Source organism: Entelurus aequoreus, linkage group LG10 (genome assembly GCF_033978785.1).
Source record: "Entelurus aequoreus isolate RoL-2023_Sb linkage group LG10, RoL_Eaeq_v1.1, whole genome shotgun sequence".
Classification (NCBI taxonomy): Eukaryota; Metazoa; Chordata; class Actinopteri; order Syngnathiformes; family Syngnathidae; genus Entelurus; species Entelurus aequoreus.
In genome coordinates this window covers 48,079,397-48,107,272 of record NC_084740.1, presented here as the reverse complement: position 1 = coordinate 48,107,272, position 27,876 = coordinate 48,079,397, and the positions used below count along the sequence as shown (strand labels likewise).

Below are 27,876 nucleotides of genomic sequence, written 5' to 3'. Positions count from 1 at the left end.
TTATTAACGCACTGCAGCCTCATAGACAGACAGAGACACACACGCACAGTCGCACACACACTCACGCATGCATACAAACACCAATCAGAAGTACACAGTGTTTTCCCAGGTGCAGCCCACACCTATCAGAGTTTAGGGTTTGCGTAAAGGCTAACTTGTTATTTTCCTTTGTAATCTCTGCCTACTGAGCCTATGGTGCTGTTAAGTTATTGTGGCTCAATTTGCCTTATTTTAATTTCATTTTAATGTGTTATTATTTAATATATATTATTGTTTTAGTTGCTTAAGAGATATTCCTGGCTCTGAATTTGCTCATTGCTATTTTTATGTTTTTGTGCATTATTTGTTGCCGTCATCATTAAACGAACAGGTTACTCATCAGTTACTCAGTACTTGAGTAGTTATTTCACAACATACTTTTTACTTTTACTCAAGTAAATATTTCTGTGACTACTCCTTACTTTTACTTGAGTAATACATCTCTAAAGCAGTGGTTCTTAACCTTGTTGGAGGTACCGAACCCCACCAGTTTCATATTCGCATTCACCGAACCCTTCTTTAGTGAAAAATAAAATGTTTGTTTTTTTCAAATTCAAGACAAAGTTATATGTTTTTGGTAACACTTTAGTATGGGGAACATATTCTAAGTGACAAAGACTTAATTTAGAGTTATTTGGTTAGGATTAGGGCCAGGGTTAGAGGGTTAGGGTTATAATAAGGCCATGCCGAATAAGACATTAATAAGTACTTAATAATGACTAGTTAAGAGCCAATATGTTACTAATTTGCATGTTTATAAGCAACTAATTAATGGTGAATATGTTCCCCATACTAAAGTGTTACCATGTTTTTTTTACTAGTGCATAAAATGAAGCGTGCATGAACATCACCTTGTTCAAACAACAAAACCAACACAATGCATAAACTCACAACAAATTACACACCTGCAAACCAGTCAGCTGTTACCGTATCCGTAATACGCCGATAGGGAAAAGTTTGTATTTACACGATGAGTCGGGTGTGTTTTGACCTCCGCCGAACCCCTGAGGCCGACTCACCGAACCTCTAGGGTTCCATCGAACCCAGGTTAAGAACCACTGCTCTAAAGTAACTGTACTCTTACTTGAGAACAATTTCTGGCTACTCTACCCACCTCTGCGAATGGGATACGAAACAAGTGAATAGATTTTGGGGGTGAACTGAATCACCGTCTTGATTTAGGATTTTTGTTTTATGTTTTAAAATGTTTTTTTCCTTCATTTCTTAGGAGAAAGTAGTTTGTGAATGTTAACAAATACAGAACCCTAGAGAAGTTCACTGTAATCTCCAAACCACGTTCGACATATTTTCCCTTGTGCGATGTTTACTATTGAAAGGTCTGGTGAGATTATCTTTACTCATGACTCTCAGTTTCCAACACAGCCTGTGTAGTTTCTCCCTTCTCCCTCCCCATCCTCATGTAGACTCTCTTAGCCGAAACCTTGCACTTAATCACTCCCCCGCACAGCTCACCTCTGAGGAATTTATAGACCTCTGCAACCTTGCCTTGCCAGTTCTGCGGGTGAATTATCTTTTCAAACAATTATCACTCCTTTCATTTTTGGCTCTCGGGGGGGAAACTGCCTTCTTTAGCCTTAAAATAAAGATTTATCGAAATGCATCCAACCCACAGCTCTTTGCAGTTAGCGTCGTAAAGTGGCGTCCACTTGTTCTGCTGGTGAGGTTGCCACTTGATGCACTGATAGTTGGGATCCAAGTAGCCGTTGTCTGCATCCTGCATCAAACCTGTAATAAAGAAATGTAAAATGTGAGGATTTAAGTACTCATGCCCAAAACTACCATTTTGTGCAGACTTAATAGTTAAGACTGGGTGATGTAAAGGTGAGGAAGACAGAAAGATGTCTGCCTACCTACCTGGTTCTTGTTTGATGATACCTGTGAGGATTTGGGAATTGAGGGTGCTGTTGGGTGATTCACAGTGCTTCCTCTTTTTGGCCTGGTGGACAGGAATTCCGCTTTTGCAGCAAACAAAAAACAAATTTTGACATCTAATTAAACGGCGAGGGGAACAAGAACGTCTTCTTTCCACGGTCACTCACTCCTGCCCCTGCGGGTGCTGCAGCAGCTGGTGGAGCATCTGTGTCTGCTGCAGGTCTCCGCCTGCACTCGTGACCGGGCCGATGGGATACTGTGATATTATTGGCTCGGGCTTCAGGTACATGTCCCGGTGCATGCTGGGATAGTGCCCGTGCGGTGGAAGGGGTGGCGTCGGGGTCATGTGACACATGTTTTCCGGCGTCATGGTCCTTATCATGTTGGGATCTACAAGACGCAGGCGCATGTTTACACAGTCCAAAAAAAAATCAACATTTTTCATAACAACCGTCAGTTAGTCTACTTCAGACAATTAATGGGGTACTATATGCATAATTAATTTCTATATTTGCAGTGTAATAATGTTCATTATGATTTCTGTATTATTATGTATCTACATCAACAATGTGATTTGCCTGAGTAGCTGGACAGGACAAAAAAAATAAATACAATAAAATAAATACATTCTATATTTTGTTAGCGGTGTAAAGACTCATCGATGTATCTATGAGTTTATATAAAGTGGTCCCTCAACTTAAGAGTGCTCAAGAAAACTTAAGCAAAAATGAAGTCAACTGCTCAGTGGCCTTGTGGTTAGAGTGTCCGCCCTAAGATGGGTAGGTCGTGAGTTCAAACCCCCGGCCGAGTCATACCAAAGACTATAAAAATGGGACCCATTACCTCCCTGCATCCCCTCACTTAGCATCAAGGGCTGGAATTCGGGGTTAAATCACCAAAATGATTCCCGAGCGGGCCCCCGCTGCTGCTCACTGCTCCCCTCACATCCCAGGGGGTCGGAACAGGGGGATGTGTCAAATACAGAGGGTAATTTTACCACACCTAGTGTGTGTGTGTGACTATATTAACTTTAACTTTTAACTTAAAGGGGAACTGCACTTTTTTGGAAATTACTGGCTTTTAATGGCCAAAAGCCAGTAATTTCCAGGAGTTATCTCACCTTCTGAGTAGCCTCTGATTTACTAATGGTTTTCTGTGTGTGTAGAAGAAATATTACATTTCAACATTTCTTTCAACGGAAATTAGCTTCAGCCTGCGACACATAGTCATTTTGATAGTAGGCTAATATAGCTAATATAGACACTTACGTCATTATCAGACTTATATACGGCTTTTCATTTTTTGCTGCTCCAGACAGATTTGTTTTTTTGTATTTTTGGTCCAATATAGCTCTTTCAACGTTTTGGGTTACCGACCCCTGACCTACATTAATAGAACCTCAACAAGTTGTACATGAAGTTGTTTGTTGTTTGTTTCACTGTTATGCTGATGACACTCAACTGTACTTTCCCCTAAAGCTGACCAACATGCCGGATTGTAGTCAGCTGGAGGCGTGTCTTAATGAAATTAAACAATGGATGTCCGCTAACTTTTTGCAACTCAACGCTAAGAAAACGGAAATGCTGATTATTGGTCCTGCTCAACACCGACATCTATTTAATAATACCACCTTAACATTTGACAACCAAACAATTAAACAAGGCGACTCGGTAAAGAATCTGGGTATTATCTTCGACCCAACTCTCTCGTTTGAGTCACACATTAAGAGTGTTACCAAAACGGCCTTCTTTCATCTCCGTAATATCGCTAAAATTCGTTCCATTTTGTCCACAAGCGATGCTGAGATCATTATCCATGCGTTCGTTACATCTCGTCTCGATTACTGTAACGTTTTATTTTCGGGCCTCCCTATGTCTAGCATTAAAAGATTACAAATGGTACAAAATGCGGCTGCTAGACTTTTGACAAAAACAAGAAAGTTTGATCATATTACGCCTATACTGGCTCACCTGCACTGGCTTCCTGTGCACCTAAGATGCGACTTTAAGGTTTTACTACTTACGTATAAAATACTACACGGTCAAGCTCCTGCCTATCTTGTCGATTGTATTGTACCATATGTCCCGGCAAGAAATCTGCGTTCAAAGAACTCCGGCTTATTAGTGATTCCCAGAGCCCAAAAAAAGTCTGCGGGCTATAGAGCGTTTTCTATTCGGGCTCCAATACTATGGAATGCCCTCCCGGTAAAAGTTACAGATGCTACCTCAGTCGAAGCATTTAAGTCTCATCTTAAAACTCATTTGTATACTCTAGCCTTTAAATAGACTCCCTTTTTAGACCAGTTGATCTGCCGTTTCTTTTCTTTTCTTTTCTACTCTGCTCCCAACCCGGGGTGGACCGCTAGCCTGTCCATCAGATGGGGACATCTCTACACTGCTGACCCGTCTCCACTCGGGATGGTTCCTGCTGGCCCCACTATGGACTGGACTTTCGCTGATGTGTTGGACTTTCACAATATTATGTCAGACCCACTCGACATCCATTGCTTTCGGCCTCCCCTAGAGGGGTGGGGGTTACCCACATATGCGGTCCTCTCCAAGGTTTCTCATAGTCATTCACATTGACGTCCCACTGGGGTGAGTTTTCCTTGCCCGTATGTGGGCTCTGTACCGAGGATGTCGTTGTGGCTTGTACAGCCCTTTGAGACACTTGTGATTTAGGGCTATATAAATAAACATTGATTGATTGATTGATTGATTGTATTCATCAAGTAATAACAATAGTATTATTAAAAAAACAATATGTTGCTGTTTCCAGTGTCGAGGTATTTATTTTACACTATCACACAGATTCACTTTTTGGCAACAAAACAAAGATGAAAAAAAACCTCACTGTATCAAATGAAAGCCCGTGAATCCAATCACATCGTTCTAGAGTAACTATGTAAAGTTAAATCAAATTCTTGTAAATACTGTACAAATTGTTAAAATTTTACACTGTATTTATTAGGGATGTGTCAAACTTTACTAAAGCACTCTGCAAAAACTGAAATCTAAGTAAGATTAAATATCTCAAATAAGGGTGATATTTGCCTATTTTCTGTCTGATAAGATAATTCTTCTCACTAAGCAGATTTTATGTTAGAGTGTTTTACTTGTTTTAAGTTTTTTGGTCCTAAATGATCTCAGTAAGATATTACAGCTTGTTGCTGAGATTTGATATATATATATATATATATATATATATATATATATATATATATATATATATATATATATATATATATATATATATATATATATATATATATGTATGTATACTGTATATTTATTCCTTGCGCACTAATTGACTGAAAGAGCACGCACTTGATGCGATGATGTCATATTATCGATGGAAAAATACATATGATTTGCCTGAGCGGCTAGGAGACCCCGAGAGTAACAAGCGGTTGCCTTTTTGCCTTACCATTAAGAACAATAAATTAGTTTTTAGTATAAGTTTGCTGGTTTCAAGAAATGTAATGCCGAGCACATATCATTATGTCAAGATAATGGCACAAGCATTTACTTCTTTTGAGAATATATTTCAACATATTGATCAAAAAGGTCTCATATTTGTTTTTTCTACCAAGAAAAGTGCACTTGTTATTAGTGAGAATATACTTATTTTAAGGTATTTTGGTGTTCATTAAAGTTAGCTAATTGTACTTGTGTTGGAAAGTCTTGACAAGCCAAATTTTCTTGTTCTATTGGCAGATAATTTTGCTTAGTTCAAGTAAAATACCCCTCATTTTTATATATTTTTTTCTTGTTTTTGAACACTGACTTTTTGCAGTGCATGTGCCTCACAATACGAAGGTCCTGACTAGTCCTGAGTTCAATCCCGGGCTGGGGATCTTTCTGTGTGGAGTTTGCATGTTCTCCCCGTGACTGCGTGGGTTCCCTCCGGGTACTCCGGCTTCCTCCCACCTCCAAAGACATGCACCTGGGGATAGGTTGATTGGTCCCTAGTGTCATGTCTGTTGATCATGTTTTTGTTTGGCCATGTGCTGTTTGTTTTTTGGACTCTTTTTAGTTCCTGGTTGTGCACTCTTGCTTGTTTTGTTTCCATGACTACTCATTAGTTTCACCTGTCTCACGTTTTGCACTCGCGCACCTGTCACTAATCATGTCGGTATTATTTAAAGGCCTACTGAAATGATTTTTTAAAATTTAAACGGGAATAGCAGATCCATTCTAAGTGTCATACTTAAACATTTCGCGATATTGCCATATTTTTGCTGAAAGGATTTAGTAGAGAAAATTGACGATAAAGTTTGCAACTTTTGTTCGCTGATAAAAAAAGCCTTGCCTGTACCGGAAGTAGCGTGACGTCACAGGAGCTAGTATTCCTCACGATTCCCCATTGTTTACAATGGAGCGAGAGGGATTCGGACCGAGAAAGTGACGATTACCCCATTAATTTGAGCGAGGATGAAAGATTCGTAGATGAGGAACGTTACAGTGAAGGACTTGAGAGGCAGTGATGGACGTATCTTTTTTCGCTCTGACCGTAACTTAGGTACAAGCTGGCTCATTGGATTCCACACTCTCCTTTTTCTATTGTGGATCACGGATTTGTATTTTAAACCACCTCGGATACTTTATCCTCTTGAAAATGAGAGTCGAGCACGGGAAATGGACATTTAAAGTGACTTTTATCTCCAAGACAATACATCGGTGACACACTTAGCTACTGAGCTAGCGTGATAGCATCGTTCTCAAATGAAGATAGAAACAAAATAAATAAACCCCTGACTGGAAGGATAGACAGAAGACCAACAATGCTATTAAACCATGTACATGTAACTACACGGTTAAAAATTCTCAGCCTGGTAAGGCTTAACTATGCTGTTGCTAACGACGCTAAGGCTAATTTAGCAACTTAGCAACCGGACCTCACAGAACTATGTACTCTCTCCTTTTTCTATTGTGGATCACGGATTTGTATTTTAAACCACCTCGGATACTATATCCTCTTGAAAATGAGAGTCGAGAACGCGAAATGGACATTCACAGTGACTTTTATCTCCAAGACAATACATCGGTGACACACTTAGCTACTGAGCTAGCGTGATAGCATCGTTCTCAAATAAAGATAGAAACAAAATAAATAAACCCCTGACTGGAAGGATAGACAGAAGACCAACAATGCTATTAAACCATGTACATGTAACTACACGGTTAAAAATTCTCAGCCTGGTAAGGTTTAAAAATGCTGTTGCTAACGACGCTAATGCTAATTTAGCAACTTAGCAATCGGACCTCACAGAACTATGATAAAACATTAGCGCTCCACCTACGCCAGCCAGCCCTCATCTTCCCATCAACAGCTGTGCTCACCTGCGTTCCAGCGATCAACGGCGCTACGAAGGACTTCATCCGTGGGTTTGGCGGCAAGCATCGGCTAGGCGTAGTAAGTAGTCCTTGTTGTGTTGCTGTAAGTATTGTACTTAGCTGCTAATACACCGATCGATCCCACCTACAGCGTTCTTCTTTGCAGCCTCCATTGTTCATTAAACAAATTGCAAAAGATTCACCAACACAGATGTCCAGAATAATGTGGAATTTTGTCGAAGAAAACAAGAGGCTTTTCTATCGGGTCCGATGGGGTCCAACCACTTCCGTTGCTTTTGTGACGTCACGCGCATAAATCATATCCAAAGGAGTTTTTCAACCGGAAGTGTGGCGGGAATTTTAAAATTGCACTTTATAAGTTAACCTGGCCGTATTGGCATGTGTTGCAATGTTAAGATTTCATCATTGATATATAAACTATCAGACTGCGTGGTTGGTAGTAGTGGGTTTCAGTAGGCCTTTAAGCTTGCAGTTGCCAGGCAGTCTGTCTGGCGACATTACCTCCTTGACACCCATGCTATCTGATATCCTTACTACTCATGCCATTGATATGCTGCCATAGTTTTCATGCTGCTCGTTTCTTGCCGCGTGAGTTTTGTGTATTCTTGTCACAGTAAGTGTTTATTTGTTTCATGTTCATAGTTTTTTGTCCGAGTGCTAGTTTTTGTTTCATTAGTCAAGTTTGTTCTCCGCCTTTAGTTTTGTACCTTTTGTTAGTGTTAAAGTAAAATCATGTATTTACCTCCAAGCCATGTCTGATCCAACTTTACTTGCATCTCGGGAAAACAAACACTCCAAAGTCCATGCCATTATGACACCTAGTGTGTGAATGTGAGTGTGAATGTTGTCCGTCTATTTGTGTTGGCCCTGTGATGAGGTGGCGACTTGTCCAGGGTGTACCCCGCCTTCCACCAGAATGCAGCTGGGATAGGCTCCAGCACCCACCGCCAACCCAAAAAGGACAAGCGATAAAAAATGGATGGATGGATATCTTCATTCAGTGAGGAAACACTTAAAATAAAGATGTTTAGTCTTTGCGGCTTAATCAATGACAGATAGAATCCGCGTGTGGTATCTTTAATATCGATCTGGTTGCACGTGAACTGGATGTGTGTGCTTGTCTTTAAGATCTGTTGAATAGACTTGGGTGATGAGTAACCTATATATTGATTTGAGTGTAAACCTCAGTTTTGTCATGTGTGAAAAAGGTCTACATTTATGTTTACTGTATGCATTCTTGGCATGCCTTCGCCATGATTTAATCAATTGTTGCTTTTATTGCTGCCATAAAGACCCGCACTGCAATGTTCATTCTATTCACGGTTATTCATTCATTGTCATTTTATTTGATCATACTGACTGTAATCCTTCAAGGGGAACTGTCATTTATAGTCTGCTGCATATATTGTGTTACACACCACCAGTGTTGGGACTAACTATAACGGCGCTACTTTCGGCGGTAAATAGTAATCTAACGCGTTATTTTTTATATTCAGTAACTCAGTTACAGTTACTACATGATGCCTTACTGCCTTATTTTACGTTATTTTTTATGTAGTATCGGCTAGAAACTGAGAGGATCTGAGTGTGTTTTATTGGAGCGCTGCGGAAGAGGCGACAAGGAAGAGGCGCGCCGCGCGCTGTCTGTGTGTGTGTGGGAGGGGGCGTGTCTGTGTTTACTAACAAGACACGGCGAAGCCCGAAGCCGAGTTTCTTAACATAGAGATATACTCACTACTTTTCTTTTGTCGACCACAAAGAAAATAACATTTTAGTTAAATGTAAGTTGTGTCTTGGATCAAAGATCCTATCCTAGCAATTCAAATCTGCTGAAACAGCTACAAAAGCAACATGCTAGTAAAGAGAGACACACTTCACCTCCTAAGCAACAGCCGCTGGATTTTTAACGAGGCACTGCGCACTGAAGGTACACCACAACAACACCAGGGGGAGCTCCACTAACCACGTTAAACCCAGATTCCGATCTAACAAAGGTCTTAACTTATTCTCCTTCTATGCCACATCAATATGGAATGCACTCCCAACAGGTGTAAAAGAAAGGGCATCTCTATCCTCCTTCAAAACCGCACTAAAAGAACACCTCCAGGCAACTTCAACCGTAAACTAACAAACTTCCTTTCAAATCCTACCTCCCCGGATTGTAAATAAACAAATGTAAATAATCAAATGTAGATACTTATTCTTATTCTTATGCTCTCTGATCTCTATCTCTATGTCCACTACTTGCTGTACATATCCTACCAAGTCAGTCCTACACTGTTTCAATGTCCATTTCTCTGATGATGCAATTGTTGATGACCGAAGTGTTGATATCAACCAAACCTAACCCCACCCTCTACACCCCGGATTGTAAATAATGTAAATAATTCAATGTATATACTCTGATGTTTATCTTGTGTGATGACTGTATTATGATGATAGTATATATCTGTATCATGAATCAATTTAAGTGGACCCCGACTTAAACAAGTTGAAAAACTTATTGGGGTGTTACCATTTAGTGGTCAATTGTACGGAATATGTACTGTACTGTGCAATCTACTAATAAAAGTTTCAATCAATCAATCATTCAAAACTCTGTCAATTCTCTTATATACTGTTGCTCTTTCATTCTAGGCTTCTAGAGCGTTTGATTATCACATCACTCTAAATGTATAGACTATAAAGTTCACAAACATAAAGAGGGATGCTAGTGGGCCATGGCAATCTTTCCTTATCTCTAAACTAAAACTGGGGAAATGTGTAGAGTGTTCTGGGCTTCATACATGATTTTATTTCAGAATTCCTTGAGAGAAAAAAACGCCTGGTTAGGCTTTGTGTATGTAGTGTGTGCCTTCCTTGCTTTACAGCTATGTTGTTATTATGCTGTTTGCTACTTATGTATGTTATGTTGCAGCTATTTAAAATAGTTTTGTCAATTTGCTCTGGCCTGAAACAAATTGGCCCTTTGAAACATATCTTTGTCTTTGTGTGTTGTATGTAGACCACATTGCTTAGCAGAGTTCAGTGATGCAAATGCATGTCAAGTTGATCAACAGATTGTATTATTCTCCAGTGCAATAACAGTACTGAAATGAAGGCTAAAAAGGCATTAAAGGGGGCCTTAAAAAATATATAACATTTAAATATATATTAAGTAACTAAATAGTTACTTTTCACTGTAATGCATTACTTTTTTGTGTAAGTAACTGAGTTAGTAACTGAGTTACTTTTGAAATAAAGTAATTAGTAACTGTAACTAGTTACTGGTTTTCAGTAACTAACCCAACACTGCACACCACACACATGCAGATGTGGCTCATTAATATTTGTATAATTAATTAAAACAAGCATACCTTTTTTTGTAGTTACTGCTAATTGTGTCTATCCTAATTGTTAATGTTTTGGTTGTGACGACTCACCATTCACCTGCTGCGGAGAGTACGGCTCTGAGCTTGAGTCTGGGGGAGACTCAGGTAGAGTCCTAAAGAAAAAAAAAACAGACAATGCAAGGAGAAATATTTTAAGTTGGGTAAAAAGTACAAGTTCATTTTCTGAAGTGGATGTTTTGTCTTTTCCTTTGGTAGACTGATCTGCATCTGCAAAGCCCTTTTTGTTTAACACCTGGAAAAAATTGATGCATCACCAGACTTGCAGGATGTTCATTCAGTTGTTGAATTTTGTTGAAAAAACCCCAGATAACAGACATGACACAAAACTATAGTCATTTCAATATCCCTCTTCAAATCAAGACTCAAAACACACCTATTCCTGACTGCTTATTCATTGTAATCATCTTTTCTTCTCTATCTTTGTTGTTGTTGTTTTTTATCCAATTTGATTTTATTGTTTTGATTTTGTACAGTATCCTTGAGTGCCCAGAAAGGCGCCTTATAAATACAATTTATTATTATTATTTAATATTTCAAATGGCAACTTTCTGGCTTTAAGAAACACTTAAATAAATTAAGCAAAAAAAATGTGTTAGTCGGTAACAATTTCATTATTAGATCAAGATCAATCATTTTATTTTGAAGAATTAAATATGGAAAACAAACAAAAACACTACAACAGCACCACTAACTCTCTCAGTGGCCTAGTGGTTAGTTTGTCCGCCCTGAGATCGGTAGGTCGTGAGTTCCAACCCCAGCCGAGTCATACCAAAAATGGGAGCCATTACCTCCCTGCTTGGCACTCAGCATCAAGGGTTGGAATTAGAGGTTAAATCACCAAAAATGATTCCCGGGCGCGGCCACCACTGCTGCTCACTGCTCCCCTCACCTCCCAGGGGGTGGTCAAGGGTGATGGGTCAAATGCAGAGGATAATTTCACTGCACCTAGTGTGTGTGTGTGACAATCATTGGTACTTTAACTTTTAACTAGAACATTGTTGCACCACCTTTGGCTTTTATAACAGCTTGCAGTCTCTGAAGCATGGACTTAACAGGTGACAAAGGCCCTGTGGAAGTCTTCCTCCCGTGGGTCCACCTGATGCCGACAAACCTCCACGATAGCCCGGATGTCTGGTGTTAGAAATTTATTTTTATTTGGCAGCGCACACACGCTAGTAAAACACACCCAACTTTTCCGTTCCGCTCCGTTACTTTTCAGTCTCTCGCAATGTCCAGTGCGCGTCTGCTCAACAACTCCAACTCCAACACCAACACTCGTGTCTCGGCCCGGCTGCTGCTAATAAGCATGGCAGGTGATTGGATGACCCCAGCTGGGTCATCCAATCACCTGATCAGCCCCAGCTGGGTAATCCAATCACCTGCCAGCTGTGCTTCGAGGCCGGTCCTTCCAACAGCACCCGCAGACCACGCCCCCCTCCACAGACCCTGTTTACACTGCACGCCAAATCAAATTTTTTTGCCTTCAAGTGACAGAGATCTGAATTTTTTTGGAAAGTCTAAACCAGGGGTGTCCAAACTTTTTCCGCTGAGGGCCGCTCACGGAAAAATTAAAGCATGTGGGGGAATTTTGACATTTTTCATTTTCAAACCAACAAAATATATGCATTTTTTTAAATTTATTTTACCTTTAGGGGTCCCGGGGACCATAAAGGGTCTCAGTCATTAAAATGTTAAAAATAAGTCAGATTATTATTATTTTTTTAATTTAACGCTTACAGTAAATCTCTATATCAACTTCAAGTTGATATAAAGTAATATAATTAAAAAAAAATGTTTTATGGCTTTTCTGTCAAAAGCAACTTAGTTTTTTTTTTTTTTATAGTAAAACTGAAATATGCAGTATTTAGTAATTAGAGCCCTAAAAGATCAATAATGCAGGACACCGTTGATTTTAATTATTTCATATTTTTGAGTAATCACAGTGAAAAGATAAATAAAAAATCACTAAATATATTTGGGATCCTAAAGGTGCCCCACTCATAAAGTGATACTTTTTTATTAGGTTTTTCTTTTACTTTCAACACTTAAGTTACGAGATCAACTTCAGATATATCTGTCGATTTTATGCTGGAACTATTATTTTGTTTGTTTTATAATAAATAAATGAGTTATACTTGTATAGCGCTTTTCTACCTTCAAGGTACTCAAAGCGCTTTGACACTATTTCCACATTTACCCATTCACACACACATTCACACACTGATGGCGGGAGCTGCCATGCAAGGCGCTAACCAGCAGCCACCAGAGGCAAAGGGTGAAGTGTCTTGCCCAAGGACACAACGGACGGGACTAGGAAGGTAGAAGGTGGGAATTGAACCCCAGTAACCAGCAACACTCCGATTGCTGGCACAGCCACTCTACCAACTTCGCCACGCCGTCCCATGTGCTTTTGTCAAAAAAACCTTTGGTGTTTTTATATGGCAACTACACAATATATGCAATATTTACGACATAAAACATTTTAAAGTGAAATATTTGAAGTAATTGGAGCCCTGAAAATAATTCATTATAACATGGATTTTTTGTCATTATTTTTTTTTTTTTTGAGCAATTGCAAAAAAAGAAAAATGAAGAAAGACAAAAGAAAAAAAAAACCAGCCTGCATGCAGCTTTTGTGTCAACATTGCAACTTTTTCTCGCTAGATTTCACCTCATTCCACTTTTTTTAATGTTCTTTTTTATTTTTACAATAGTATTTCCAGAATGTGTGGCGGGCCGCTAAACAATTAGCTGCGGGCCGCAAATGGCCCCCGGGCCACACTTTGGACACCCCTGGTCTAAACGCTCCGAAGTGCTTCTTTTCGCATCAGATGCAGGCCACATCACCATGTAGTCCAGTGGAAGTGGATATTTCATCACAACATCCGGTTTCGGTGAGCAAAGTCTATTTAAGAATTTTCAGTGCATCACTTATCAATAGTCATAGTGAGCAAATAATAGGCTGTATGTGATATATGAATATGTATTTTGATTTAGAAGAAATAGCGATTGTTGAAGGACCGGAATTGACGCTCTGGCGCATTTGCTTAAATGTAAGTTCAAAAAGAACAACCTCATTATACTATTGGCTAAGTTTTATATTCATAAAAGTAAGTTTCTCAATACCCGACTTGTCTTTTGTGCCTTTAAAAAAGATTTAGAACTCTACATTAAAACACTCTCTACCTCTAACAACCAAAAAGCTGTGAAAACGATGATGCTGTGTTCCAAATTTAAGTTATTTACTGAAATTGAGTGAGCCTAAGGCTTTGCACTTTGTTTATTTTACATATATATATATGTTTTGCATTCTATTTTAGTTACTTTGAATTTATAACCCCCTGGCGCAGTTTTGTACTGTTTTTGTACTGTTTTGTACTATTTTTGTACTTATTTTGATTATTGTTTCTCGTCTATTTGTAAATGTTGAAATGTATAAATAAAAGTAAAAAAAAAAAAAAAAAGTTTAAAAATAAAGTTCACACAGATCCACGCTCTACTTAACAGCCATTAAAAGAATAGAACCCTCCCAAATATAATACAATATATGCATCCATTCATACATTTTATTACTTTAAATTATCTTCATGTGAAAAAAAGCTAATTTTAATGTGTGGCGACTTACAGTATATTTTATTTTGTAGTAGTAGCGACTTCCTCCCGGGTCAACTTCCTTTGTTTTCACTTTATCGCACAGCGCATACAAGTGATGTCGAGGCCACATTGGGGCCTGTGCGCATTTACACTGGAGTCTGATAAAAACAGTACATTTTACTCGCGGTGTAAACAGTCAGCTGAAAAAGAATCGGATTTTTTTTTTTTATCTGATTTTTTTTGGCAAACGCAGTGTCAATGTAGTCAAACAGTACTCTTCATAAATCTTGCCTTCAAGATTTCTCTGATACACACAACCGCTGGTTCAGAAAGGGACAAACCCCTTATTTTAGTTCATTAACTGAACATTTTGGGTGATTTTTTCAACCCAACTTTTTCGTTTACTGTATTTTTCGGAGTATAAGTCGCACCGGCCGAAAATGCATAATAAAGAAGGGAAAAAACATATATAAGTCGCACTATAAGTCGCATTTTTGGGGGAGATGTATTTGATAAAAGCCAACACCAAGAATAGACATTTGAAAGGCAATTTAAAATAAATAAAGAATAGTGAACAACAGGCTGAATAAGTGTACGTTATATGAGGCATAAATAACCAACTGAGAATGTGCCTGGTATGTTAACGTAACATATTATGGTAAGAGTCATTCAAATAACTATAACATATAGAACATGCTATACGTTTACCAAACAATCCGTCACTCCTAATCGCTAAATCCCATGAAATCTTATACGTCTAGTCTCTTACGTGAATGAGCTAAATAATATTATTTGATATTTTACGCTAATGTGTTAATAATTTCACACATAAGTCGCTCCTTGGTATAAGTCGCACCCCCGGCCAAACTATGAAAAATGCTGCAACTTATATTCCGAAAAATACGGTAATTATTTAACCAACAAGTTGAGTTATGATAACTTAATGTTGGCTTGTTCCCAACCAAACTATTGGGTTAAATTATTTAACCCAAAAGTTGAGATATGATAAGTCAATGTTGGGTGATTGACAATAATGTTAATGAGATTAATCCATAATAAAAAGTAACTTTTAATTTAAAAAAAAAAAAAGCCTTTTATCCAAAAATGCGTTACTCTTTGAAAAATACCCAAAAATGGTTCATAATTTTGAAAACCCAGAAATTGAGTTGAAATGATACCCTTGCTCTTTCTCTTCATCAAAATAACTCCAAAATATAACCCAACACTAGCAACTCATAAATTGGGTTATCAAAATAACCCAGCATTTTTAAGTGTGTAGCTGATCAGCTTTGCAGGTTAGTTTCTTGTGATGGACCATTCATTGTCTTTAATTATCTAAACAAATTTTCAAGTGGATTGAGACCCGGACTATTTGCAGGCTAGGACATTGTTCTTTTGTATTTTTCTTCAAGGAAAGTATGTATCCTTTAAAGTGCATCCATTGACAGCCATCTTCCCAGTGTCAGTACTTGACATATCGTCAATGACTGTGGAAATGCACATGTTTTCTTCAGGCAGTCGTCTTCGTAAATCCCAGTGGAACGGCATCAAACTCAATTTCCAGCAACATCTCCTTGCCCAATGCAGTTTTGCGATTCATCACTGAATATGACTTTCACTTTCACTTTCATCAACAGTCCACGATGGCTCTTTCTCGGCCCATTGTAACCTTGTTAATAACGGCTTTAGTTCAGCGTTTCTGGATTTAAATCCCATTTCCTTTAGGCGACTTCTTACAGTTTGGTGTATCCCCTTTCCGCCCATTTGTTTTTCATTTGTTCATCGTTTTGCATTCTCTGTTTTCAAGACATACTGTTTTCTATTTTGTCGTTTTGATGTTTTCCTAGGTCTACCACCAGTGTGCTTACCTTTTACAACGTTCCCATGTTGTTTGTACTTGCTCCAGATTTTAGACACAACTGACTGTGACTACCGTATTTTTCGGACTATAATTCGCAGTTTTTTTCATAGTTTGGCCGGGGGTGCGACTTATACTCAGGAGCGACTTATGTGTGAAATTATTAACACATTACCGTAAAATATCCAATAATATTATTTAGCTCATTCACGTAAGACACTCGACGTATAAGATTTCATGGGATTTAGCGATTAGGAGTGACAGATTGTTTGGTAAACGTATAGCATGTTCTATATGTTATAGTTATTTCAATGACTCTTACCATAATATGTTACGTTAACATACCAGGCACGTTCTCAGTTGGTTATTTATGCCTCATATAACGTACACTTATTCAGCCTGTTGTTCACTATTCTTTATTTATTTTAAATTGCCTTTCAAATGTCTATTCTTGGTGTTGGCTTTGATCAAATACATTTCCCCCAAAAATGCAACTTATACTCCAGTGCGACTTATATATGTTTTTTTCCTTCTTTATTATGCATTTTCGGCCGGTGCGACTTATACTTCGGTGCGACTTATAGTCCGAAAAATACGGTAATCGACATCTTTTGCAACATTGCATGATGATTTACCTTCTTTTTTCCTTTACCATCTTTCGTGTTGGAGCCATGATTCATGTCAATCCATCTGGTGCAACAGCTCTCCAAGATGTAAACACTCATGTTTAACTGCAGACTAATGAACAGATTTAATTTGATGCAGATTTTAGCTTTGGAAATTAAAAATTTACAGGATGATTTCATTTTTTTCCCCCTCAGAATTTACTGATCCCATAAATGTTTCACTCTGCTTGATCTAAAATGAAACTACAATGTATATTTCTAATTTATTTTAGTGCTTCTTAAAGCCAGAAAGTTGCCATTTAAAATAACTATAGTTGTGTGTGTGTGTGTATATATACATATATATATATATATATATATATATATATATATATATATATATATATATATATATATATATATATATATGTTAGTATAGTACCGCGATACTAATAAATCATAAAAAGTACCGATCCCTTCTATCCGCCCTCTCGTCGTCGTCACGTTGTGTCATTGCTGGTTTATGAGAAGACGAGCATGTTCGGCAGCACACAATCACAGAGTACTTACAAGCAGACACAGTGTGTAGACAGAAAAGGGAGAACAGACACATTTTGGCTTAAAAAGTAAAGATAAAGGTGAAGTTATAACACTGAAACGCCCTCAGGAAGAGGTGCTTTAAGACATGGCTAGCTCGCTAGCAGCTAAAGTCCGGCCGCAGTCTGCAGTGTTTTAGCTACTTCTAAATCACTAATCTTCATCTCCATGGCAACAAATAAAGTAAGTTTCTTACAAGTATCATCCCTACAGGACGAGGAATAGCTAAACATGCTTCACTACACACCTTAGCTCACTGGCGTCACAATTTAAACAAACGCCTTTGGTGGATCTACACCTGACATCCACTGAAATGATACCAAGTACAGTAGCTATGTCAATATTTTTTGGCATCACAATATCTTCTTCTTTTTAAAAAAAAAATGTATATTATGTTTATAAACTCAGGAAATATGTCCTTTACCTTCTCCCGGCACACGTGAGGACTTTGAATATGACCAATGTATTGATCCTGTAACGACTTGGTATCGGATTGATACCCAAATTTGTGGTATCATCCAAAACTAATGTAAGGCATCCAAACATCAGAATAATTAAATTTTAACAGAAGTGTAGATAGAACATGTTAAAAGAGAAAGTAAGCAGATATTAACAGTAAATGAAACAAGTAGATTAATAATTAATTTTCTACCACTTGTCCTTAACAAAGTTGACAAAATAATAGGTAGATAAATGACACAATATGTTACTGCATATGTCAGCAGACTAAATTAGGAGCCTTTGTTTGCTTACTTACTAATAAAAGACAAGTTGTCTTGTGTGTTCACTATTTCATTTAAGGACAAACTTGCAATAATAAACATATGTTTAATGTACCCTAAGATTTTTTGTTAAAATAAAGCCAATAATGCAATTTTTTGTGGTCCCCTTTTATTTATAAAAGTGTCAAAAAGTACTGAAAAGTATCAAAATCATTTTGGTACTGGTACCAGTACCAAAATATTGGTATCGGGACAACACTAATATATATATATATATATATATATATATATATATATATATATATATATATATATATATATATATATATATATATATATATATATATATATATACATATATATATATATATATATATGTATATTATCTGCTTTTTTTTCTACAAATTTAAACCTACTGAATAAACATCCTCCAAGTCTGCTGATTTTATACTTTTTGCCAGGGGTTGTACGAACCAAGATTGTATATGAATGACTAGTAAGGTCATTTTTGTCACACATGTCTTCTTTTGAACTCATTCTTGTAAAGCACGGGTGTCAAACTCATTTTAGCTCTGGGGCCGCATGGAGGAAAAATCTGTGCACACGTGGGCCGGACTATTAAAATCATGGCATTAAAAAAAAAAAAAAAAAAAAGACAACTTCAGATTGTTTTCTACGGAGCCCCTAAGGGACATGGGGGAATGTTTTTTTTTTAATTTTTTATTTTTTTTAATTTTTTTTTAGACATGTATCTCGTGCGCACGAGATACATGTCTAAAAAATAATAATAATTAAAAAAAACATTTTAAAACATTTTTTTATAACTTTATAAAAAGTTTCTCGTGCGCACGAGAAAGTTTTTTTAGACATGTATCTCGTGCACACGAGAAACTATCTTGTGAGCACAAGAAACTTTTTATAAAGTTATAAAAAAAATAATTTTCTATTATTCTTCTTCTTATTATTTTTTTAGACATGTATCTCGTGCACACGAGAAAAGTTGTAAAAACATTTTTTTTTAAATTAATATTTTTACTAAATTTTTTTAGACATGTATCTCGTGCGCACAAGAAACTTTTTATAAAGTTATAAAAAATTTTTTTTTTTATTATTCTTATTTTTTTTTAGACATGTATCTCGTGCGCACGAGAAACTATCTCGTGTGCACGAGAAACTATCTCGTGTGCACGAGAAACTTTTTATAAAGTTATAAAAAAAAAAAAAAATTTTTAAATTATTATTATTATTATTATTATTATTTTTAGACATGTATCTTGTGCGCACGAGATACATGTCTAAAAATTTTTTTTTTTTTAAATATATACATTTTTTGTAATTTTTTTTTTAGAACTTTATAAAAATGTTCTCGTGCGCACGAGAAACTTTTTTTAGTCATGTGTCTCCTGCGCACGAATTTTTTTTTTTTAAATTCCCCCATGTCCCTTTAGGGACTACGTAGTTTTCTTTGTCTTACTTGGGCCAAAAATAGAACAAACACATTCTGAAAACAATACGATAAAAATACCGAAAAAACTACCAGCAGTGGTAAAGTTTAGATCCATGAAGGAAAGAAAAAAGTGAATTAATTATTATAACTGAATAAAAATTTACATATGCATACAAATGTGTTTTCTTTTGTATTATTATTTTTGAATGAATCAAGTGACGTTTATGACAACCTTTTTCCAAAACACAATATAGAATGTGAGATATAACAGGATAATTCATACGTTTATCATTTGTTTTCAAAACGCTTACAAAAAAGTGGGAGCCCAAACATTTACTGTGGGACCCCTTAAAGTAATTTAGAAAATTCCTAGAGCCAACACTGATGGAGTATTGGTGCGTGCAAAACGACCTGTGGGACGGTTCTAATACTAATTAAATATCATCCCGGGGGCCATAGATCATTCATTCGCGGGCCTTGACTTTGACACCCCTGTTTTAAAGTGTGCTCACCCAGGGGCGTAGTGACCTCTGTGCTCAGGCTTTATGTGAGTCTGCTGCTGGTGCTGCTGGTGCTGCTGGTGATGCTGGTGCTGTTGCTGACCCAGGCAGGGGTAGCTGTGTCGGAGGCCCAGGGACGGACCTGGAGGGTACGCGTTTGGACAGTTAAGAGGCCCGGGCGGAGGAGCTCCCTGGCGGAGGGGAATAGGAGGGCTCACGCCACACACCAACCCCCCTGAGGAAGACACTCCTGCTTGGGGAGATGAGTAATTTGGTCCCGGGGTGCTGTGGACCTCTGAGAAGCAGCTGGAAGATCGGAGAGAGGGGGAAAAAAGGTGGGCGGGGGGAATTAGCGTTATCAGAAAATACAAATTCCTTTGTAACGACATGATCTGCATCGGCGGTGTGTGTTGTTTTGACATGGTGTGTAGTCTCTACTGACATGTCAGTGCTATCGTCCTCCTTGCTGATGTACTCTTCCAGGATACTGGTGTCGATGTTGGCTGGCTCCAGAGAACTGGTAATATCATGGCCTGGGATTAAGGGGGAGGGGGCAAGACAGGGGAGACAGAGAGCATCTGGGAATTATTTACAAGAATGTCCACAGTTTAGACACAATCTTACGTCCTAATGAACCCGGCAGTTCATTTTCCCACAGATCACAAATGACTTGATTACATTGTGTGTTCTACCTGTTTTAAAATAGATCAAATGGCAGAAGAAACGTAAAAAGTACCGTATTTTTCAGAGTATAAATCGCTCCGGAGTATAAATCGCACCTGCCGAAAATGCATAATAAAGAAGGAAAAAAAAACATATAAAAATTGCACTGGAGTATTAGTCACATTTTTTGGGGGAAATTTATTTGATAAAAGCCAACACCAAGAATAGACATTTGAAAGGCAATTTAAAATAAATAAAGAATAGTGAACAACAGGCTGAATAAGTGTACGTTATATGAGGCATAAATAACCGACTGAGAACGTGCCTGGTATGTTAACGTAACATATTATGGTAAGAGTCATTCAAATAACTATAACATATAGATGCTATACGTTTACCAAACAATCTGTCACTCCTAATCGCTAAATCCCATGAAATCTTATACGTCTAGTCTCTTACGTGAATGAGCTAAATAATATTATTTGATATTTTACGCTAATGTGTTAATAATTTCACACATAAGTCGCTCCTGAGTATAAGTCGCACCCCCGGCCAAACTATGAAAAAAACTGTGACTTATAGTCCGAAAAAATACGGTACTAGTGTTGTCCCGATACTAATATTTTGGTCATGTACCAAAATGTATTTTGATACTTTTCGGTACTTTTCTAAATAAAGGCAACCACAAAAAATTCCATTATTGGCCTTATTTTAACAAAAAATCTTAGGGTACATTAAACATATGTTTCTTATTGCAAGTTTGTCCTTAAATAAAATAGTGAACATACAAGACAACTTGTCTTTTAGTAGTAAGTAAACAAACAAAGGCTCCTAATTTAGCTGCTGACATATGCAGTAACATATTGTGTCATTTTCCATTCTATTATTTTGTCAAAATTATTAAGGACAAGTGGTAGAAAATGAATTATCAATTTACTTGTTCATTTACTGTTAATATCTGCTTACTTTCTCTTTTAACATGTTCTATCTACACTTCTGTTAAAATGTAATAATCACTTATAATTAGATATGTCCGATAATATTGGCAGGCCGATATTATCGGCCGAAAAATGCTTTAAAATGTAATATCAGAAATTATTGGTATCGGTTTCAACCTCCCGATTTTCCCGGGAGCCACACAGGTCACACTGGCAGGTCACACTGAGGGTAGCGTATAAACAACTTTAACACTGTTACAAATATGCGCCACACTGTGAACCCACACCAAGCAAGAATGACAAACACATTTCGGGAGAACATCCGCACCGTAACACAAGATAAACACAACAGAACAAATACCCAGAAACCCTTGCAGCACTAACTCTTCCGGGACGCTACAATATACACCCCCCGCTACCACTAAACTCCGCACACCTCAACCCGACTGTATATATTGGTATCGGTTGATATTGGAATCGGTAATTAAGAGTTGGACAATATCGAAATATCGGATATCGGCAAATAAGCCATTATCGGACATCTCTACTTATAAATCTGTTGTTTGGATACTTTACATTAGTTTTAGATGATATCACAAATTTAGGTATTGATCCCATACCAAGTAGTTACAGGATCATACATTGGTCATATTCAAAGTTCTCATTGTGTCCAAGGACATACAGCATTTACTGAGTTTATAAACATAATATGATTTTTTTTTTTTAAACTAAGAAGATTTTGTGATGCTAAAGGATATCGATGTAATCATAGTAGTATCGACTAGATAAGCTCCTGTACTTGGTATCATTACAGTGGATGTTAGGTGTAGATCCACCCATGGCTTCTGTTGTTTGATACTTTACATTAGTTTTGGATGATACCACACATTTGGGTATGAATCCGAAGTTGACCGGTACTTTTTAGAGGCGGTATAGTACCAAATAAGATTAATTAGTATGGCGGTACTATACTAATACCGGTATACCGTACAACCTTAGTTAGTACTAGGCCAAATTGCAGCTGATTGCTGACACATTTATTGTGTTTTAAAAAGTTTTGATAGCATTTTTATATCAAATAGAATTTTGCGAGAGTCTGAATCAAGAATCGTTTCTGAATCGAATCGTCATCCCAAGAATCAGAACGTGAGTTGTTGTAAACTTCCCATCCCTAGCTACTACCACTTCCACGACTACTACTACTACTGCATTCCCATATATTTCATATAATACGGTATTCTCTTTTTATTTACGAATTACACAACGTGCCAACTTCACTGGTTTTGGGTTTTGTAATTCCATGCTTATTCCAGGGTCTTTTTTTTTTCTTCACTCTTTGTGAGCCAAAGCCTCCCAAATCCTTAACACATGACCTCACTAAATATTTAAAATATGTAGAACAGGCTTATTCCTATATTTACATCCCTTGCACACAGAAACATCCAGCTATATTCCTGAATGTGAGAGGCAGCATGTCAAACTACTTCCATAACGTAAATGACCGGCATAACCACAACACCAGGGTGAGCTCCACTAACCACGTTAAACCCAGATTCCCATCTAACAAAGGTCTTAACTCATTCTCCTTCTATGCCACATCAATATGGAATACACTCCCAACAGGTGTAAAAGAAAGTGCATCTCTATCCTCCTTCAAAACCGCACTAAAACAACACCTCCAGTCAACTTCAACCCTTGACTAACACCCTCCACCCTCCACATCCCACCTCCCCGGATTGTAAATAATCAAATGTAAATAATCAAATGTACATACTTGTTCTTATGCTATCTGAACTCACTATGTTCACTGCTCGCTGTACATATTCTACCAAGTCAGACCTACACTGTTTCAATGTCCATTTCTCAGATGATGCAATTGTTGATGACTGAAGTGCTGATATCAACCAAACCATCCTCATCCCACCCCCCGGATTGAAAATAATGTAAATAATTAAATGTACAAACCCCGTTTCCATATGAGTTAGGAAATTGGGTTAGATGTAAATACAAACGGAATACAATGATTTGCAAATCATTTTCAACCCATATTCAGTTGAATATGCTACAAAGACAACATATTTGATGTTCAAACTGATACACATTTTTTTTTGCAAATAATCATTAACTTTAGAATTTGATGCCAGCAACACGTGACAAAGAAGTTGGGAAAGGTGGCAATAAATACTGTTAAAGTTGAGGAATGCTCATCAAACACTTATTTGGAACATCCCACAGGTGAACAGGCAAATTGGGAACAGGTGGGTGCCATGATTGGGTATAAAAGTAGATTCCATGAAATGCTCAGTCATTCACAAACAAGGATGGGGCGAGGGTCACCACTTTGTCAACAAATGCGTGAGCAAATTGTTGAACAGTTTAAGAAAAACCTTTCTCAACCAGCTATTGCAAGGAATTTAGGGAATTCACCATCTACGCTCCGTAATATCATCAAAGGGTTCAGAGAATCTGGAGAAATCACTGCACGTAAGCAGCTAAGCCCGTGACCTTCCATCCCTCAGGCTGTACTGCATCAACAAGCGACATCAGTGTGTAAAGGATATCACCACATGGGCTCAGGAACACTTCAGAAACCCACTGTCAGTAACTACAGTTGGTCGCTACATCTGTAAGTGCAAGTTAAAACTCTCCTATGCAAGGCGAAAACCATTTATCAACAACACCCAGAAACGCTGTGGGCTTCGCTAGGCCTGAGCTCATCTAAGATGGACTGATACAAAGTGAAAAAGTGTTCTGTGGTCTGACGAGTCCACATTTCAAATTGTTTTTGGAAACTGTGGACGTCGTGTCCTCCGGACCAAAGAGGAAAAGAACCATCCGGATTGTTATAGGCGCAAAGTTGAAAAGCCAGTGTGGAGAGGGGCGTGGTTCGCGCGTTCCCTGCGGGCGGGGTGTGTGCGGGGGCCGGCCATGAAGCAGCAGACAGGTGAGTGGATGGCTCAGCTGGAACGAGTTATCTAATCACCTGTTCCTTTGTTAGCAGCGTCACAGACCATGAGGGAGGGCGGAGCTGGAAAGCAGGAGCGAGTACAGGAGGAGAGGGCGGAAAAGCCAAAGGAGAGACATTGTGCGAAAGAAGAGCTGAAAAGCCAAGAGAGACTGGTGTGAGAAAAGAAGTAAAACAATTGTAAAACGCCGCAGCAAGGGCTGAAAAGCCGGGAGAGACTTGTGTGAGACAAGAATTAAAACAATTGTAAAAACCACATCCGAGAGTGTTGTGCCTTCCCTGGTGGTCCAAGAGGAACCCGAGACAGTGGCACCCAACAAGGCGGACCACAGAAGGTATGTCGACAACATCCCCGCTGGAGGCACTGGGCCAAGTGCTGGCCGAAGTGTCGACGGCAAGCCGGCAGAAGACACAGGTGCTGCAGGCGCTAATGGACAGAGCAGAGGCGGCGGGAGGGATGTCCTCCATGAAGCGCATGGTGGAGGGGGAGGACCCCCAGACATTCCTCGATGTCTTCGAGGCCACGGCGACATCATGCAAGTGGCCGGAGGAGGAATGGGGCGCGAAGCTGCTGCCGCTCCTGGTGGGGGAGGCGCAGCGGGCGGCGTTGAGTCTCCCGGCGGCCGCTCGCATGCAGTATTCAAACTTGCGCCACGCCATACTGGACCGGGTCGGCAGCAGCCCCGAAGACCATCGGCGAAAGTTCCGGGCCATGAAGTTGGGACAAGGGGACCGGCCATTCGTGCTGGCGTTCCAACTGAGAGACACAGCAACCCGTTGGCTCCAGCCTAACGGGTTGGATCCAAAAATGCTGGAGGCCATCGTCCTGGAGCGGTTCGTGGAGGCCATCCCGGCCAGGACCTCCGCGTGGGTCAGGTACCACATCCCCCCGGACGTCAAAGCAGCGGTGAAATTGGCGGAGGAACACCTGGCGGTCCAGCGGGAGGCGGAAACAAGACGGCCGAGGGGCCCACCCCATCACCCCGCCGGCGACTCTCCCCGCTATGGGGGGTGGGGGGTGGGGTGGGGGGTGGGGTGGAGGGGGCATCTCTGGAGCCTGCGAACAGGTTCCCCAAGCGGGCATGCAAAAAGAACACACACCCACACGCACCCAGAGACACACAAGGGGGGACACACGGGGGTATAATATCTTTCCGATTTGTGAATTCCAGGGTACCGGCGCTGCGGAGAAAGGGCTTCCCTCGCAGATGGCACCTCAAACACCAGGGCCGGTGTGCTGGAGGTGCGGACGGCCCGGGCACGTGCGCCGGGAGTGCTCCATAATGGAGGTGGGGCAGGTGATGCGGGTTGTCGGGCCTCCAGCACCCGCCCCCGATCGGGGGGAGACGTACTGTGTCCCGGTAAGGGTACAAGGGGGTACATTTCGGGCGATGGTGGATTCGGGCTGAAAACAGACCATGATCCACCAAAACCTGGTTCGACCCGGGGCGTTGAGGCAGGCGACACGGGGGAAAATTAGGTGTATTCATGGGGATGTGCACGAGTACCCTATGGTGCCAGTGGAAATTTTATATAATAATCAAAAGCATAATGTCAAGGTTGCCGTAAGCACGCACCTTACGCACCCCGTAATTCTAGGGACGAATTGGCCGGGATTCAACCATTTGGTGACACAATGCGTGGGGGTGCGTTCACGGACAGTAGGAGAGAGGAGTATCCGCGCAGTTCTCAGCGGCGACGCGGCTTCATCCGGTACTGCCGAGCGGGAACCGGTGGGGGCTTCGCGGGAGGCCTCCCCGGCCCCCCGGTGGCAACCTACTGAGGATTTTCCCCTCGAGCAGTCCCGTGATGAAACCTTGCGCGAGGCCTGGGACCAGGTGGATTATATTGACGGTCAGCTGGTGCGCCCGGGGAAAGCGAGGGTATTCCCCCATTTTTCAATTATTCGGGATAGATTATACAGAGTGGGCCGTGACACGCAAACCGGGGAGGAACACACCCAGTTGTTGGTGCCAAAACGCCGCCGGGAAATGGTTTTTCAGGCGGCGCATTTTAATCCTATGGCTGGCCACTTAGGGTATGAGAAAACACTCAATCGGGTCATGGTCCGATTCTATTGGCCAGGCCTCCGGGCAGACGTGCGCCGTTGGTGCGCGGCCTGCCCGGACTGCCAGCTGGTGAACCCGGCGGCCACCCCAAAGGCGCCCTTGCGCCCATTACCGCTCATGGAGGTCCTGTTCGAGAGAATTGGGATGGACCTCATCGGACCATTTCACCCGAGCACACGGGGATACCGCTTTGTGTTAATCCTGGTGGATTACGCAACGCGCTATCCCGAAGCAGTGCCCTTGCGCTCTATCTCTGCCAAGAGTGTTGCGCAAGCACTGTTTCAGGTCATCTCCCGAGTTGGAATCCCGAAAGAGATTCTGACTGACCAGGGCACGTCCTTTATGTCACGCACGATAAAGGAACTTTACGGGTTACTGGGAATTAAAGCGATCCGCACCAGCGTGTACCACCCACAAACGGATGGGCGGATGGAGAGATTAAACAAAACGCTGAAAACCATGATCCGTAAATTTATGCACGGGGATAAACAGAATTGGGATAAATGGTTGGACCCCCTAATGTTTGCGATGCGGGAGGTACCTCATGCCTCAGTTGGTTTTGCACCTTTCGAGTTATTGTACAGCCGGAGGCCTCGCGGAGTGCTGGACGTCATTAAAGAAAGCTGGGAGGAGGGTCCAAGCTCCAGCAAAAATGAAATTCAGTACGTCATGGACATGCGAGCAAAACTCCACAAGGTGGGGCACTTGTCACGTGAGAATTTGCTCCGTGCCCAAGAGCGTCAGCGGCGCACGTATAACAGGGGGACCCAACTACGCAAATTCACACCGGGAGAAAAAGTGCTTGTATTGCTTCCAACCTCAAGCTCCAAATTACTTGCAAAGTGGCAGGGGCCCTTTGAGGTCGCACGGCAAGTGGGTGATGTCGATTATGAGGTTCGGCGCTTGGACCGACGCGGAGACACTCAGATCTACCATCTGAACCTGCTGAAGGCATGGAAGGAGGCGGAGCCTGTTTCCATGGTGACAGTGGTGAGGGAAGAGGAGGAGTTGGGGCCGGAGATCCCGCGCTCTGGCCCGGTCCCTCAGCTGTCCTGTGATGACCAGCTCACATTGGCGCAGAGAGCGGAGGTTGCGGAGTTACAGCGGCGCTAATCTGATGTGTTCTCCTCGCGGCCCGGTCGCATGAGTCTCATCCGCCATCATATTGAGACCAGCCCGGGGGTTACGCTGCGGTCTCGGCCATATTGGCTTCCCGAACACAAGCGCAAAATAGTTC

General features: G+C 40.2%; 1 protein-coding gene across 2 annotated transcripts in view; it reads right to left on the bottom strand.

The window, feature by feature from the left end:
- The window catches only part of myrf (myelin regulatory factor), a 126,016-nt gene that overhangs the window by 49,258 nt on the left and 48,882 nt on the right, over nt 1-27,876 (bottom strand). For both annotated transcript variants that reach the window (XM_062061005.1, XM_062061004.1), the window contains exons 2-7: nt 20,447-20,537; nt 20,017-20,310; nt 10,712-10,773; nt 2,100-2,322; nt 1,915-2,015; nt 1,671-1,785 (exon numbers count right to left, since the gene is read on the bottom strand). In XM_062061005.1, coding sequence (XP_061916989.1) covers nt 1,671-1,785; nt 1,915-2,015; nt 2,100-2,322; nt 10,712-10,773; nt 20,017-20,310; nt 20,447-20,537 — 886 coding nt within the window. The remainder of the gene's footprint in view (nt 1-1,670; nt 1,786-1,914; nt 2,016-2,099; nt 2,323-10,711; nt 10,774-20,016; nt 20,311-20,446; nt 20,538-27,876) is intronic.